The sequence below is a fragment of the Pongo pygmaeus genome, chromosome X (genome assembly GCF_028885625.2).
Source record: "Pongo pygmaeus isolate AG05252 chromosome X, NHGRI_mPonPyg2-v2.0_pri, whole genome shotgun sequence".
In the NCBI taxonomy this organism is placed as follows: domain Eukaryota; kingdom Metazoa; phylum Chordata; class Mammalia; order Primates; family Hominidae; genus Pongo; species Pongo pygmaeus.
Genome location: NC_072396.2, coordinates 12,587,394 through 12,604,870, shown reverse-complemented (window position 1 = coordinate 12,604,870; position 17,477 = coordinate 12,587,394). Strand labels below are relative to the sequence as shown.

Genomic DNA, 17,477 nt, shown 5'->3' with positions numbered 1-17,477 from the left:
AATTTATATTTTCTCTGGGGTTGATTTTTCAACATTTTATCACATTTTGGGAAATCATATTTACCCAAACTTCTTTCTGTTGTCTAAATAGATTTTCTTCTTCGTTACCCCCCATTCTGATACCATTTTTATTAGTTTATTAGATCCTTTCAGTATTTTTATGTAAATATAAGCATATTTACTTTTGTGAGTCTTACTATTTTCACTTAATAAATATGTCCTGGAGACCATTATATATCACTGCATAAAGTGTTTCCTTGTTCTTTATTCTTACAGCTGCATAGTGTTGCAAACTATTTTAATCTAGGTTCTCATAGATGAATTTCTTTGAATTTGCCCATTATATGGTAAAACAATGGAATTGTTGAAATATAATTAACTTTAGAGGGAATATTGCATAATTTTCCTATTTTACAAATAAGGAGACAGAGGCCCAACTTGCTCAAATCCACCTGAAGTTCCAACTACCATTACTCAAGCTTTCCCCATCACTAAGTACTTCAAGTCTTGTCACTAGGTTAACTCCTGTGACAAATGCTGCTTGTCAAGTTCAATACCTTTGAGGAACTAGAATGCCCACAATGTTAGCATCAAATTTGAATATCATTTTAATGGCATCTCAGATTACCTCCTGTCTTTTATGGGTTTTGAAATACTCAGTATACTATTTTTGATGTCATAAGAAAAAAGTCTGCCCATGAAATCCAAAGACTTAGCTGTAAACATATTCATCACATTGTTATCCAAAGCAAAACACTGGAAACAATCTAAATGTTAATAAATAGGAAATCATTAAGTAAACTGTGGTACATGTAGCTGCTAATTTTATATTTATAAAGAAGGTTTAATGATATGGGAACAAAATATTTTGTAAAAACTTAAGGTTAGAATAGTGTATTTATGTTAACTGTAAAACAGTAATAAAATTTAAAGAAAATAGAAGGCTAACTGATGATATCATTGCTGACAGAATTTCAAACATTTATATATCTTTTTAAATACATTCTATATATTCAAAACTTTTTACAATAAAGGGATCCACTTTTACAATCAGAAAAATATTTGAAGAATTTGTGGATATTGTTGTTTGGACTCTTGAATTTATATGGGTATTCTTTTAGCATTTTTGAAATTCAAGTTTATTTTTTATTTGGTAATATATACCTACCATTTCAAATAAAAATAAAATAAAAATATAAAGTGTAGATGGGACATAGAGAACCACTCATGTCCTTGTGCACCCCACCCCCTCACGTGTAACCCTCTGAACTACCACTTTACAGAGTTAAGTAATGTTATTTTCTGTGTATCCTTCCAGCCATTGTGACGCAAATATAAGAAAAAATACATGTTCCATCTCCCTCATCTTTTTAAAGTTTTTTTTTAACCTTACTATTTTCACTTAACAATAAACGTATTCAGAGATCTTTCCATATCACTGCACAGAGCATTTCCTTCTGCTTTTTCACAGGTAGTGCTATATTTTAATTTTTAAGCAAAGTTCTCATAGGCCCTTTTCTTAAAATTTGTTCATTCAGTGTGATATTTCAAAAGAGTGATAAAAAACTAACTCTGGGTCAAATATATATATTTTAGCAAGACAATGCCTTTCACTTAGTATAGTATTTCACTTTTGGGTTTTTTAAAACTTCATTTTCCCAATATACTATATGCAAAATACCTGATCATAGGTTCTTTAATATCACATTAAGTACAAAAAAACCTCCCATGATCAAATCTTTAAGTATTTTACAATACTTAACTGGCATGAAAACAATATTAGTCTCTTTGTACATCTCCCTCAGAGCACTTGGGTGACCAGGTACATTGTCAATGGGCAGTAACATTTTGAAAGGAATCTATTTTTCCTGAACAGTAATATTTTACAATACTTAAAGATTTTTTTTTTCTGATTGTAAAAGTAGGATGCTTTTATTGTAAAAAGTTTTTAAAATATAGAACACATAAAGAAAAGATACATAAATACTTGAAATTCTATCAGCAATGATATCACTTAGCCTTCTATTTTCTTTAAACTTTATATCTATTTTACAATATTATCTACAATTCTCTCCTGGCACTAAAGACAAAATGTATATAATTAGAGAAGACTAGGACTTTCAGGACTAGAAGGAAAGGAAAGAAAAGAAATATGAGAATGAGAGGATACGGGCCCAGATATAGGGCTGGGTCCCAAGCTGTAGAGGTAGGGAACAGTTCACTGCCAAGGGTAAAATGGTTACGATAAATAAGCAGTGACAGCAGATCCTAAAAATCGGAAGGAGCAGTGCAATCTGATGAATGACGTACAGAAGCAGGCATACCTGTGATAATCAGTATTTGACATCATGTGGAATACACTATGGTTTCACTCTGATTCATTCACAATTCACCAAATACTTACTCAGTACAGACATACCTCAGAGATATTGCAGGTTTGGTTCCAGACTACTGCAATAAAGCTAATATTGCAATAAAATGAGTCACATAATTTTTTTGGTTTCCCAGTGCATATAAAAGTTACATTTATACTATATTGTAGTTTATTAAGTGTGAAATAGCATTATGTCTAAAAGAACAATGGCATACCTTAGTTTATAAATACTTTATTGTTAAAAATATGCTAATGATCATCTAAGCCTTTAGTGGGTCGTCATATTTCTGCTGGTGGAGGGTCTTGCCTCCATGTTGATGGGTGCTGACTCATCAAGGTGGTGGTTGCTGAAGGCTGGGGTGGCTGTGGCAATGTTTTAAAATAAGACAGCAATGAAGTTTGCTGTGTTGACTGACTCTTTCTTTCATGAAAGATTACTCTGTAGCATGTGATGCTGTTTGATAGCATTTTACTCACAGAACTTCTTTCAAAATTGGAGTCAATCCTCTCACACCCTGCTGCTTCTTTATCAACTAAGTTTGTGTCACATTCTAAATTCATTGTTTTTATTTCAACAATGCTCACAGCACCTTCACCAGGAGTAGAATCTATCTCAAGAAACCACTTTATTTGCTCATCCATAAGAAGCAACCTTTAATCCATTCAAGTTTGATGATGAGACTGCAGCAATTCAGTCCCATCTTAAGGCTCCACTAAGTCTAGCTCTCTTGCTATTTCCACAACATCTGCAGTTACTTCCTGCACTGAAGTCTTGAACCCCTCAAAGTCATCTATGAGGGTTGGAATCAACTTCTTCTAAACTCCTGTTAATGACATTTTGACATGTTCCCATAAATCATCAATGTTCTTAATGGCATCTAGAATGGTGAATCCTTTCCAGAAGGTTTGCCATTTACTTTGCCCAAATTCATCAGAGGAATCACTGTCTATAGCAGCTATAACCACACAAAATATATCTCTTTTTTTAAAACTAGTCAAGTGTAGTAGTGAGAATGTGGAAAAGAGTAGAACAAGAAGTTCAATCTATAACTGACTGCGAACAATCAATTGAGATAACTCACTACCTGCAGACCAGCCAAATTCCTTAAATAATGAGACTTGGAAGTCAAAATTACTCATTGATCATTGGGCTGCAGAACAAATTTTGTGTTAACAGGCATGAAAACAATATTAGTCTCCTTGTACATCTCCCTCAGAGCACTTGGGTGACCAGGTACATTGTCAATGGGCAGTAATATTTTGAGAGGAATCTATTTTTCCTGAACATAAGTCTCAACAGTGTGCTTAAAATATTCAGTAAACCATGCTGTAAACAGATGCACTGTCATCCAGGCTTTGTTGTTCCATTCCTAGAGCACAAGCAGAGTACAGTTAGCATAATTCTTAAGGGCCCTAGAAGTTGTGGAATGGCAAATGAGCATTAGCTTTAACTTAAAGTCACCAGCTGCATTAACTCCAAAAAAGAGAGTCAGCCTGTCCTTTCAAGCTTTGAAGCCAGGCATTGACTTTTCTTCTCTAGCTATGAAAGTCCTAGATGGCATCTTCTTCCAATTGAAGGTTAGTCTACACTGAAAATCTGCGGTTTAGTGTAGTCATCTTCATCAGTGATCTTAGCTAGGTCTTCTGGATAATTTGCTGCAGCTTCTCCATTAGCACTTGCCGCTTTACCTTGTACTTTCATGTTATGGAGACAGCATCTTTCCTTAAGCCTCACAAACCAATCCTTGCTAGCTTCAAATGTTTTATCTGCAGCTTCCTCACTTTTCTCAGCCTTCACAGAATTTAAGAGAGTTAGAGTCTTGCTCTGGATTAGGCTTTGGCTTAACGGAATGTTGTGGCTGGTTTGATCTACTATCCAGACCACTCAAACTTTCTTCACATCAGTAATAAGGCTGTTTCACCTTCTTATCGTTTGTGTGTTTCCTGGAGTAGCACTTTTAATTTCCTTCAAGAGCTTTTCCTTTGTAGTCACAGTTTGGCGAACTGTTTGGCACAAGAGGTCTAGTTTTTGGCCTATCTCAGCTTTCAACATGCTTTCCATACCAAACTTAATTATTTCTGGCTTTCAATTTAAAGTGAGAGATGTACAACTCTTCCTTTAACTTGAACACTTGCAGGCTACTGTAGGGTTATTAATTGGCCTGATTTCAATATTGTTATGTCTCAAGGAATAGGGGAGCCTGAGGAAAGGGAGAGACATGAGGGAATGGCTAGTTGGTACAGCAGTCAGAACACACACAACATTTATCAATTAAGTTTGCCATCTTATATGTGTGGTTCATGACAGCCCAAAACAATTCCAACAGTAACATCAAACAATTCCAATAGTAATGTCAAAGATTACTGATCACATATCACCATAACAGATATAATAATGAAAAATATGACACAGAAACACGAAATGAGCACATGCTGTTGAAAAAATGGTGCTGATAGACTTGCTTGATGTGGAGTTGGCACAAACCTTCAATTTGTAGAAAGTGCAGTATCTGTAAAGCACCAATAAACCAGAGTGCAATGAAACAAGGTATCCTTAAATCTACTATAAACCAAGGAGGTTTAATACCAGGTGATTTGCCCTCGAAGAGTTCATAAATGAGACACAGATCAAAACTGGACTCAATTATAATGCAGTCTATACCAGTCAGCCATTGCCACAACAATGCTGCATAACACAGTGTCATACAAGAATAAGCACCTGTTTTCATGCTCACAGGTTTGCCTGATGGTGCTAGTCCATGTGAATCTAGCTTCTAGGACCAACAGGTTAAACTAGGTAGTTCTTCATATAGCAATGTTAAGAGCTTTTTGCTTTTTTACATTCTTTTTTAGAAACGTACAATACCTCAAAGACATTCTCCTACCAAAAACTTGTACCAAAACAGATACCCTGTGACTTCTGTCCATATTCCACCGGCCAAAGCAAGTTACTTGGCCAAGCCCAACAGCAATGGGGCAAAGAAGTACCCTCTACCTCTAGGAGGTAGAACTATAATGTCACATGGAAAAGGCTTGGATTCAGGGAAGATTTAAGAATTGGGAACAAAATTACAATCTACCACACAATGAAGAAATGTTATGAAAAGAGCAGGGCATGACATGTCCAGCACAGATAGGGTACACAGTGGCACTAAACTTCCCAGCTTGCCTCACAGTTACATAGGGTCAGAGTTCTGCCTAATGGAATGAGGGTAGAATGGTATACTTTAATTCTGGGCATAGCCCTTAAAAACCTGTCACCCAATCTTCTACCATTCTCTCCCCTCATCTGTCAGCTGAACATTGATGTGCAGGAAACCTTCGATAGCACACTGAAGATGAGATAGTCCTATCTTACAGGTTCTCAGAATGGCTGAGCATATCAGAGCTCTCCCACACCATCAGGAATGCCTGTTTTGTGTATCAAGCAAACAAGAGATGGGCCACAAAAACTGAGGGATTAATCTGTTAAAGCAGTGAAATTATCTTCACTAATAAAAGATGTCAGTCAAGCTATTTCACCCAGGATTGGGAGGTTGGAGAAGGTGACATGCAACAACCTTAGATTAAAAGCTGAAATATAAAAGACAGATGGGAATTTTTCAGGTGTAAAGGAGGCAAGATAAAGATTGTTCCAGACAAAATGAAGAGTTTATGCAAAGGCTCAGGGTGTGGCACTTTTTAGGACTTCTAAAAAATTCAGCATGGTTAGGGGTAGATGTGTGTGTGTGTGTGTGTGTGTGTGTGTGTGTCTGTGTGTGTGTGTATACATGTGTGTGTTTGGTGTTGAGTAGGAAGTTAAGGCTGGAAAGGAGGAATAACAAGTTCAGAGAAACATGGTTCTCTTTTTTTTTTTTTTTTTGAGACGGAGTCTCGTTCTGTTGCCCAGGTTGGAGTGCAGTGGCTCTATCTCAGCTCACTGCAAGCTTCGCCTCCCAGATTCAAGCTATTCTCCTGCCTCAGCCTCCCGAGTAGCTGAGACTACAAGCGCCCGCCACCACGCCCGGCTAATTTTTTTGTATTTTTAGTAGAAACGGGGTTTGACCGTGTTAGCCAGGATGGTCTCAATCCCCTGACCTTGTGATCCGCCCGCCTCGGCCTCCCAAAGTGCTGGGATTACAGGCGTGAGCCACCGCGCCCGGCCCAAGAAATACGGTTCTCAAAGGAACCAACTGAATCAGGCCAAACCCAAAAGGGTAAGGATAAAGAATATGGATTTTGCCCTCGAAAGTATGTAGACGGAGGGGACAGGGAGGATCCAATTTGCACTTTACAAAGCTTCTAAGTTAACCTACAAGTGGTATGGTAAGTGCTGACAGTTTAAGTCCCCCAGAGCGGGGCTGGCAAGGGTGACTGTGTTCAGGGTGAACCTCCAACCATATCCATCCTTCCCCCTGCTAGTAAAGAAGGCTGACACCCAGACTGCCCCAAAGGGAAATTTGAGTACTGGGCAGAGAGATCAAAGAACAACAGTAAAATACCCGTGTAAAGGGCAGAGAGTAAATATTTTAGGCTTTGCAAGCCATGTGGTTTCTGTCACAGCTATCCAACTCTCCCAAGAGCAGCCATAGTATACAAATAAAAGGGCATGGTTGTGTTTAAATAAAACTTTATTTATAAAAATGGTCATAAAGCTTTCTAAAATAAGTAAACACATCAGATAGGTTAAGTTTGCCAGCCCAGGCCCTAGGCCATGAAGTAGGACACCGCCCTGAGCCACAATTCAGTTGGGCATGTTTGGGATTTACACCAAAACTAATTCCAGACTCCACCACTGTATAGCTGAGACTGCTAACCGCTCCTGTACTAGGGTAAAGACTGGTGACTTGGATCGTGAATTTCAAAAGAGACAAATATCCAGGACTCCAGTTACAGGAACCATTGGAAAATCACCACGGTCAGTATGTGATCCAATGTTGAATCAATACAACAGCCTTGAATTAGCCAGATGGCCGCGTGTTCTCCCCCACACCAGTCTCTGACCAAATAAATAACTGTGCCAGTTCAATAGAAAAATACACTCATTCCTACATTCATTAGGAAAATTTTACCATTAATTTTATGAACTTTTGCCTACTGCTTTCTTTGAACCTCATCTTTGTCAGGTAATCATGTTCTTATTTTCAATTAAGCAAATCTCATAAAACTTGTGAAGCCTATAAAAAATAACCAAAATAAAAATTAAAACCCTATAGTAAATTGTAATTGCAGGGAAATTACTTTTCATTTTCAAACTTTGGAAACATTTATTTCATAGAAATGATTGTGTTTTCCTAGCTTTCAAAAAAGACTTTCTAAAATAAAAACTTACTGACATCTATAAAAACCCATTTCAATATCATCATAACTTTGCTTATTGAGCTTAAAGCAGTAAAACAGACTCCTTAGAAATACAAGTTGATGACTTTTTAACCATCAATCACCAAATATATATATATATAATATATATATATATATACTTCAAATGTAAAAACAGAAATAAAAGTTTATTCTCTGAGACCAAGTCTAAGAGCAGGCTATTTACTTTTAACATGTGCATTGTATTCCTTTATATTCAATAAAGAAGTACTGTCACGGTAATTGTTCAGCTAAACAAATGTGACAATTTGTTTGCAACAAATGTTAGAATGAATTGTATATGACTTCACTCACTAATTATTTAGTATAGACTATTTATCTTATGCCAAATTCTGTAAACCATACTTGAAAATATATTTCTGAAAGAACAGTTCTGGCAGAAAACTCTTCTCATCTCTTTGCCAGGAAAAAAAAAAAAATGGGAATGTTAACTTTGTTATCTAAAACTAAGGCTTAGATTTCTTCAAGATAATTTTCAGAGCTTAGGTACATAATGACCTAAATTACTCAGAAGCAAGGCAGCATACTTTTGATATATGTTTTTGCTGTAAAGAACTAAAGGTAGTCTATGGTTTTTCATTACAATGCTCTCAGTCAAATCATAGGAAAGTTAGATTAAACTCAACTCCAAATTGATACAGCCTACCTCCATATTCCTCTGACTACAACTAAATCCACTTATCTAGTTTTATTTCCATTTGGAAACAGATTAGTGAAGGTCATTAGCCATTAGGACCAGATGGCTCAAGTGTACTGTAAGGAAATACTAGGCATTCTCCCGCTGACTTGATTATCAGTTCACCAGCACACATTGGTTGAGGCTATACAAGTAGTATCACCCATTCTTTTTCCATCCATTTTGAACTGGATATTTATGGAAGGCAAACATCACCTTAACAAGCAACTCTCCAGCTCCCCAAAAATATCAGGTCAACTTAGTGACCAAAGAATAAGCATGCATAATTTTTCCAAGTACAACAAATTAGTAGGACAATTATGTCCACTTCTAATGGTCAGTTTCCAACAGTTCAAGAAGTAATTTGAGATCAGTAGTTTCAATAAAGATAAGGTCTATATTAATTGGTAATGTGCATTAGTGAATTCAAGTATTTATTATAATATGCTCGATTTGACATGTGTGTGCCCACATGTGTGCTGATAATGATAAAGAAGAGAAAACAGGAAAAAGGCATTGTTTAACCCAGGGCTCAGTTAACTTTTTCTGTAAAGAGCCAGAGAGTAAATATTTTAGGCTTTGTGGGCCATAAGGTCTCTGTGGCATCTATTCAACTTTGCTGTTGTCAGGCAAATGCAGCCATAGATAATACATAAATGAATGGACATGTGTTCCAATAAAACTTTATTTATGGACACTGAAATTTTAATTTCATATTATTCTTTTTTTTGATATTTTTGAACCATTTAAAAATAAAGAAACCATTCTTTGCTCACAGGCTATGCCATAACAGTCAGCAAGCCAGATTTGGCTCATAGGCCAGAGTGTGCCAACCCCTGTTTTAGCCTATTCATGATTTTCTTTTCCTCCTATGATTAGCTTTCAAGGTTAAAGATCATTTGATGGTAACAGTGGTAGATTTCAGGACGGTATGCTTCAACAAAGATTTTAAACGGTCTTGAGTTTTCTTATTGAGCCAAGTGTGAAACCAGTGGTTTCAAGTTCATTCCTTAAAGATACATTTCTAGTTCACCAATAACGTACATCTCTTACAGCTAAACTTCCATGGTTAACCTCAAATGAAATAACAAAGCACTAAAGTTGAACAGTGTATGTGTATGTAAAGGGAGAGAATGAACAGCTGGAAGGACCATAAGCAGAAAGTGAGACTTTCCAGGTCATGCATTTAAAGTACAAGTAAGTTTCACTGCAGCTGTCAGTCTGCACCAAATTCTGATAGCAAGAAGGTGAAACTCACTTGCCCCAGACAATAAGAGAAAGAAAGAGAGATGCTTGAAATGGTACAAAGCCTGACCTAGACGCCTGCTTCCCAGAACTGCGAGCGACTAGACTTTCACAGCTTCAAACTAGCAACTCTTGGGAAACTAGAGTTAAATATTCCTAAAACAGGAATCTAGTTCTGTTACGAAACTGTTCATCATTTCACCTCCTGACAGTCACAAAAATCAGCAGAACTTAGAAAGGACTCAGAAAATGAGCAAGTAGCATTTTTAATAAAATTCAAATCCAGAGTCTTTGGGGTTTTTTCATTGCTAGCCTCCAGAGCTCACTATTATCAGCAATATTAATACAATTACTCAGTAAAAATAGCAGATATGGGAAAAACCCTGACCTTTTGCATTACTTTTTAACTTCCCCTTTTCCCTGGGAAATATTTAATCCTGAATAAGATAAAGGTAAAAGACAGAAGTTTAGTAGTATCTAAATGGATTTGACATAAAAATCTAAGGAAACTATACATACGTATTTTGTATTTTTCCTCAAATATAAGATACTTGTAAGAAAATTAGCATTCTAACTAGCATTCTAATATTAGATATTAGTCACTGCTATATACCATAAAATAACCCATGCAACCGTAAGAAAATGCAAAATAAAGCATCCCCCAAATTTACCTACTACTGTAAGAAATCATCATATCAACGGTGGGGACTCAATCATTATCATCAAGTCTACCGTTTTGCTTAAAGAAAAGAAGTCAAATCAAGGACTCAATCTATGAACGTATCACTCAATTTAATAACATCCCTATGAGTTTTGGATCTCAAATCATCTCCCTCAGGCAAAAGGGGCATAATCATATGTTCTTCTACTGGACTGCATTCTTCTATAAACATTTGAAAGAATGCATCTGCTTTACAAATAGAATAGTCAATACAAAGAGCAGTAACAATAAAAATATATGCCTGTTTTTATACTATTACTGGTTTATAAGGCAATCATCTGTAATGCTCTCATCTACAAGGATGGAAAATAATATAGAACTGTTACCAAGGAAACAGTGAAGTAAAACTGCATGTAAACTATCAAGCAGTTTAAGAACCAGAAAATTAGAAGAACGGGGAAAACCATCTTCAGATAGAACCATGACACACTGTGCCACCCACGAAGGATGCAATCAAGGGTCATAATTCTAACTGATGATGTAAAGGGTGCCAACTACTTACCAGCAATTCCAACACTTGGCAGCAATTTTTTTTTAATGGTACTGGGTTATTGAGGGGCAATGTCAATTCTGATTTTTCCCACGATTAGAACGGCATAGATTCTGGAAACAAATAGTTAAATGCAGACACTCTAAAAAGTCAAAATATGCAGTTTATTTATTCCAGTGTTGAATAATATTCTCTTGGAATTCTCTGTAATTACACTGTCTTTACTCACAGATAGGACACTAAGCAAATATCACTTCCAAGATATGCCTTCTGAATTAACATTTAGAAACTCGAGTTTGTAGGGACCAAAGGCAAGGCCAGGACCCAGGGTAAGTACATGTGTTTGCCTCTAAACCAAGAGAATTTTAAGCACTGAAGTAACCATGCTGATCAAAGCTAAATCCTTTAGGAAGATTATCCATTCTGAAATCAGGAAAATCCTGCAGTATAAGCACTTTCATACTTCACCTTTGAGAAAAGAACTTGATTTCTGTAACAGTGTTTAAAACACATACAAGACTTTCTTCCTCCCAAGGCAGAAACAAGCAACTGCAAACATGTGTTTTTACATGCTGATGACCCTCTAAAGGTATTTCTACCTCAGCTTGGGGACCATCCTTGAGCTCACACTAAAGAAAAAGAAGAATTCTATGGATGGAAGATTTCTTAATTGGCACATCAGCTCAGAACATTTGCACCTTCTGTCTTTAGAATAAACACTCTACTGGATCACATTAAGGATAGAAAGTGAAACTCACACTCATTTACTAAATTTTAAACTCTCTTTAAAATAAGATACCACTCTCCCCACAGCCTTGCTTGAGTTTTGCAAAAACTCAGATTTGTGAATATCATGTAGGCATCCTAGAATTTAGTAAAAAGAATATGAAACATCTTTTCACTGACACATGACACTGTCCTCTCCAAAGTTCCTAAGTTTAAGGACTAAATCGAGGCTCTAGATGTTTTGTTAAACTGTTTTTAGCATCTGAGGCCACCAAAAAGTATCCTGGTTACTTTGAACTATACTATTGGTTGAACTTCCCTTTCCCTTTAGCAGTATCTCTGTCCATCACACGGAGGGTACCACTCAGCCTCTAAACTTGCACACAGCTGCTTCCCAACCATGGTTCAATATTTGACAGCTGTTTAGAAACTAGCCCTAGGCAGAAGCATGCAGGAAGTTAATAGAATAGTGGTGTGAAGCAATGGCCCTCTATGAGATCAGCTTGAAAGCAAACAATTTGCCACACCATAATCATCCACTGCTTAACACATCAGTCTTCTGATCTGCAGGACAACACCTCTTCCTGAGCTGCTCTAAGACAAAGGTATTTACCCATCAACTGCGTATCTCCAGTCTACTTAGAGTAAGCTGCACTGGGCCTTTCTCCCTGGGGAAATCTGCTAGTCACTTGAAGACTGACCCATGTTAGTAGAAAGGGAAGGTGGAGATGGGCAGGCAGAACAAAGACCTGTAGATGTCGGAGAGAATGGCAACATCCAAACAGAACCTTTCTGAAGTGGTCTAATGTAATTTAATAAAGCAAAGTCAACATACGTTTCTACCTCTGACTATGGGAAGCTGCTCATCCCTGCCTGATGCAATCAACACATCTCACTCTGACACTCAGGACTGAAGGAAAACCTGGGATTATTCTGTCCATATTGCAAGTAAGTTTTTAAGCTACATCCTGGAAAAACCCAACTGTCTACCTCCTACGTCCTGGTGGTAGCTGCTATAAAGAGCTCCAGGGGCAGAGAAGGTTGGGCATGGTTTTCTAAGACCACTCCTGTTGGGCTCTTCCCAATTAATGCCACATAGCAAGCAGCACAAACCTTACTCTGTGGCGCTCAAACGAAGACTTTGGAAGCATAAGCAGGGCAGAAGACCTGGAGGAGTGCTCTGGCCAGGCAACACCTAGGCGGCCCAAGCGTGGAAATATTCCTCTTTTATCAGTACTACCCAAAAATGTCTGAATCGATTATTTAGTTTTAGCTACTGTTTTGACAACATGCCACTTAGAAGAAAATTCCTAAATCTTTCGAGGCTTAAGAATATAGTCACCAAAAAAAAAAAGGCTGAAAGTCTTTCTCTTCTATCTCCATGACTTCACCATCTAGGTTACCGTTGGGAGCACCCGGTCAATCTAGGAGCTGACTTTGTGGAGGTGTGGAGGTGTAATTTAGGAGTTGGGGGAAGGCGGCACTTTTGGTCTCTGCAGCTTGGAAGGCAGGCACCCAAGCTCCAAGCACTTCTGGGTTTCCCTAGCAGTAGCAACTACAACCATCTTCTCTTAGCCCTGAATTATACATGGGACCCCAAACACCACTGGGGCTTTTCCTTAGGGAAAACAAACTGTCGTGAATATCGGTGTGTTGGTGAGGGCATGTATGTACCTCTCTGTGTGTGGTCTACACCCGCCGCTACACAAGCCTCAGCAGCCAGTGAGAAATAAGTTGAATGTGGAAGCCCCCGGCCACTTCGTTTGTCTTAAGCCCCGTCGCGCTTTCCAGCTTTTGCCTCTACCCAGCCTCCCGAAAAATAAGGCACCAAGTTGCCCGCGGCAGCGGCCCTGGGTGCGAACGGAACCCGCGCAGCCCCTACCTCGAAAGCTTTGCAATCTTCACAAAGCTGAAGACATCCATGCAGGCAGCAGGGGACCCCCGAGCGCGACAACTCCGTCGCCCCTTCTCACGCCAGCAACAGCAGCCTCCGCAGCCCCATGGCCAAGACCTCAGTGCGCCCGGGGCTCGAGTCGCGGCGACAGCGGGTGGCGGCGGCAGCCGGAGAGAACCTGCACCTGGAGGCGGCGGCTGCTACCCCCCTCCGGCCGCGAGCTGCGTGTGCATCCCCGAGCAGGACCATTGATAGGCACCCGAGGCAGGAAAACTCAATGGAGAGGGAGCCAGGCAGGGCGCGAGAGGCGGGGGCGGGGAGCGCGGCCCGGGTCTCGCGCCCCGCCCCGTGCGCTCTAGCCCCGGGGACTGCCGGGCTTCCAGAGAAAGCGAGGCCTGGGCGAGAGGCGCTGCTCTGGCTTCCCGGCCCTCGGACCCCCGTGCCCCACGCACCGAGGAGCGCAGACGGAGCCGGGAGACGGCAGGCGAGCTGGGCACACCCGCACGCACCCCTCGCAGCACTGCAGCTGCCTCCCTGCCTCCTTCTCCAAGCCGAATCCCTGCTCCTCTCCCCACCCCCACCCGCCCGGGGGGAGGGGGCACTCTCCTGTCACCCACTGCGTGTGCCTCTAGATCTGAAGGATCTGGTCTAACAGTCTATGGCACACTGGCGAACTGTGAACGCTACCCCTCCCTCCCCAAGCCGAAGGAGAGCCGTTCAACCGCAGGTTGCCCAAAGCCTCGGTTTGCTCCGTAAACAAAACTAGCGTTCTAAAGAGCAGGGATGATTGAGGCTGGGTCGTTTGTCAAGGGGAAGGGAAGGGAGATGCCCGGCGCAGCGGGCTCGATTCGGGGAGCGCAGAGTTCCCACTGCTTCTCCCGAACCGCTGGGGCGAGACGTGACCACTGGGCTGGCTGGGAAGGTGTGTCTTTGGACAGCAGCACCGCGGGAGTGTCTGCCAAATAAGAACCGGAGGCATTTGCGGGTAGGGGGATGAACACAGCTGCTCCCTCCTCGAGGAGCATAGAGCGGAGGGTCCCAGGAGCCCGTGATGCGGAGGCTAATTCTAACCGGGCTCGGAATCTAAGGAAAGAGAAGGATTAGAACGGGGTCTGCCACGCAGAGCGAGCTGCTTTTGCAAACTGAGCCTTGGGTGAAGGGAACAGGGAAGAAAAAAACAAAACAAAACAAAACCTTGCCGGAGAAGCAAAAACACAGAAACATAAACACTCACCTTAGGCAGAGTAAACTCCAAGTTGCAGCCATCTAGAACTCCTCCTAGCCTTCTCTTTTACATAATTACCTTGGATAATCAGCCCTGTTCATTAACTCAGTTCTACCTCCTGGGAGGCTCAGGCTTCATTGGGCCCCTTTTTCTTCTTCCTCTTGGAGTCTCAAGGCCTCTTCTCCACAATCCTTTAAAATTTCCCCCCAGACTGTGAAGGTCAGCTGGCCGCACTAAGTGTGTGCTCTCCCACCGGCAGCGTTCACCTGGCGGCAGGGCCACCGCAAAGAACAGAGAGCACCCCCAGAAATGTTGGAAGATCCAGCCAGTGTTCCAGTCCAGCTCTCCGAGGGGATTAAGAAAGAAATAGGTTTAAAGTTCCCACACTTCTGCTCCTCTCCTGGTCTGGTGTTATATTTAAAGTCTTCAGTATTCAAGCCTAGTACTAACGCGTTTTTTTAAAGCATTTATTTCAAAAACTGAACATAAAATAAATAGCAATCTGCAAAATCTAAATGACTTAAAACTCAGGCATAAAAGTACATTTTTTGAATACATAGTTATCAGTTTTCCTGCAGCTTCTTTTAAACAGGCTAGTTTAATTGCATGAACGCAGTTACTACTCAAGGATCGGAAGGGGCGAGAGGGACCTTGGCTTTTGAACTCTGTTGTTTGTAAAATAATTATAGTTTGGGTCTGCACTGTGCTTTACAATTTTTAAAGCATTTTTTTTGCATTAGAGTTTCATCGCAACCTTGTCATATAAGGCAATATGTTTAGAAATCTTTTATTTTTATGCCATAATCTATTCTCAACATACCAGACAAAAAGATGTGTGTGTGTGTGTGTGTGTGTGTTTTAACGTAGATCACATAAGTCTACTTGTCTGATCTAAAATATGTAAAAGCTCCCCATTCTCCATCAAGCTAAAGTTTCGCTCCTGCAAGGACCAACAAGACCCTAGATCCGTTATCCTTTGATCTTTCTTACCTCAACTATTACTGCCCACTTCCCTCTCCCCTTTTTCTCTGTCCCTCCTCATCCCCTACCCCGAGCCCCTCCTCTCTCACACACACATACACCCACTGGGCTCCAGCAATTCTGGACTCCTTGCTGTCCTTCAAACTCTACAGGTAATCTTCCCACCTTAGGCTCTTTGCAATGGTTGTTCCCTCAGCCTGGAATGCTCTTTCCTGGGATATCTGCATGGCCAGCTTCTCCACCCTGTCAAATCTATGCACCAATACCACTTCCAAAATGCCCCCTCTAGAAAGCCAATTTAAAATTTCAAAAGGCTCTCACACCCTGGACTCCGAGTCCCTATTAACTGTTTTATTCTTTTTTCTTGTTTCCATAGCACTTATCACCCACTAGCACACTATATAATTTATTTTTATCTTTAGGATTTCTTTTTTTTTTTTTGGTCTGAATCTCCCACTGGAGCTCCACAAGGGCTGGGATCTTTGTTTTGTTTTGCTTTTGTTTTTCACTGATGGATCTCAAATGCCTAGACCACTTCCCCAGATGTAGAAAGAACTTAAGAAATATTTGTTGAGTGAACAAATCGTATGCCCATTGGATTCACAGCCAAACCAAAGCTGGCCAAGCATCCCCAGTGAGTACTGATCTGTGTATGACTTCATGGCTTACATCTGTCTCTTTCCCCACCCATCCACTTAGCCAGCATCCTTCAACCTCCTTTGGACTGACTGTTAATGATGGCAACAAAGGCCTTCTTACATTCTCCAGTTATTTTCCCCCTTCACCTTTTCTACCTTTCCCCCAAGAGAGTGGCCACCGACACATTCCCTCATCTCTGAGTCAACATCTGGCAGCACAAGACCAGCTCGTGATTGGGAAAAGGGGATAAAACAGTGCCTTTGGAGAATGTGTTTTGAAAAAGTGCTTCCTTCTGAGAACAGAACAGTTGGGATGCTCTTTTTAAAAGGATTACCCTATTTATCAATAATTATTCCAGATACCAAATAGCTAATTATTCAACAGTGAAAGTGACAGGAAATAGACATTGTGTTTACTTCTAGAGAGACAGCCTCCCTTCGAAACATCTGGTCTACCTGGAACAGCTTGCTGTTGGCCTTCTCCCTGTGCCAATTTGTGCACTACAGTTATGAATGATGCAGATGCCATCTCTCCACAGCATAATAGCTACCAAGGGAAATGACTGACTTCTACAGGTCTTTACACACCTTTCATATAGTAATTATCTACTATGTTTTCTAATGGATTGATATTGTTTTCTAAAGCAAAGAGATTCCACCCCTCCTCCTTTGTTTCTCATTAATATAACAATGGAAAAAGCTGCTCCCTTGAAACATGCTAACACAGAGTGTTTATATCTTTAAGCCATCTTGGCAGAAGGGCAGAGATTGGAGTAGTTGGTCTCTCAGCTCTGTCCCCTCTCTGTGCCAGGTGTGTGCTGCAGAGGTTAGGATAGGTTTGTCTAGCATGAACTAGATCTGCCTAAAACAAATAAAAGCCAAAAAAGTGGGATCCTGAGTACATATGTGGTTTTCTGAAGTTTTCTTATTAACCTGGATAATCTCTAAGGCCCCTTCTAGATCTTGTAGGATTTACTAGTTGGAAACTGTATTATCCAACCTTGAGAATCTACTTAATTTGCTTTACTTAGGTTCAAGTGACATTTGGTCATTTCTGAAAACCAGACACACTTTCAAACAGTGTTGAAAGTACTCATGAATAAAAGATTCAGGGTCACCAGATCCAGAGCAAGTCCTATAACTTCTCTG

At 40.2% G+C, this 17,477-nt stretch overlaps 1 protein-coding gene across 4 annotated transcripts in view; it reads right to left on the bottom strand.

Annotated features, from left to right (window-relative positions):
- Positions 1-15,069, bottom strand: part of FRMPD4 (FERM and PDZ domain containing 4) — a 583,947-nt gene extending 568,878 nt beyond the window's left edge. The window contains exon 1 of one of the 4 annotated variants that reach the window (XM_054472023.1): positions 14,719-15,069. In XM_054472023.1, coding sequence (XP_054327998.1) covers positions 14,719-14,750 — 32 coding nt within the window. In that variant the 5' untranslated portion in view covers positions 14,751-15,069. Of the gene's footprint in view, positions 1-13,472; positions 14,020-14,718 lie in introns of those variants that run through there. The other 3 variants (XM_054472020.1, XM_054472022.1, XM_054472019.1) reach the window with 3 other exon arrangements.
- Between the last annotated feature and the right edge of the window lie 2,408 nt (positions 15,070-17,477).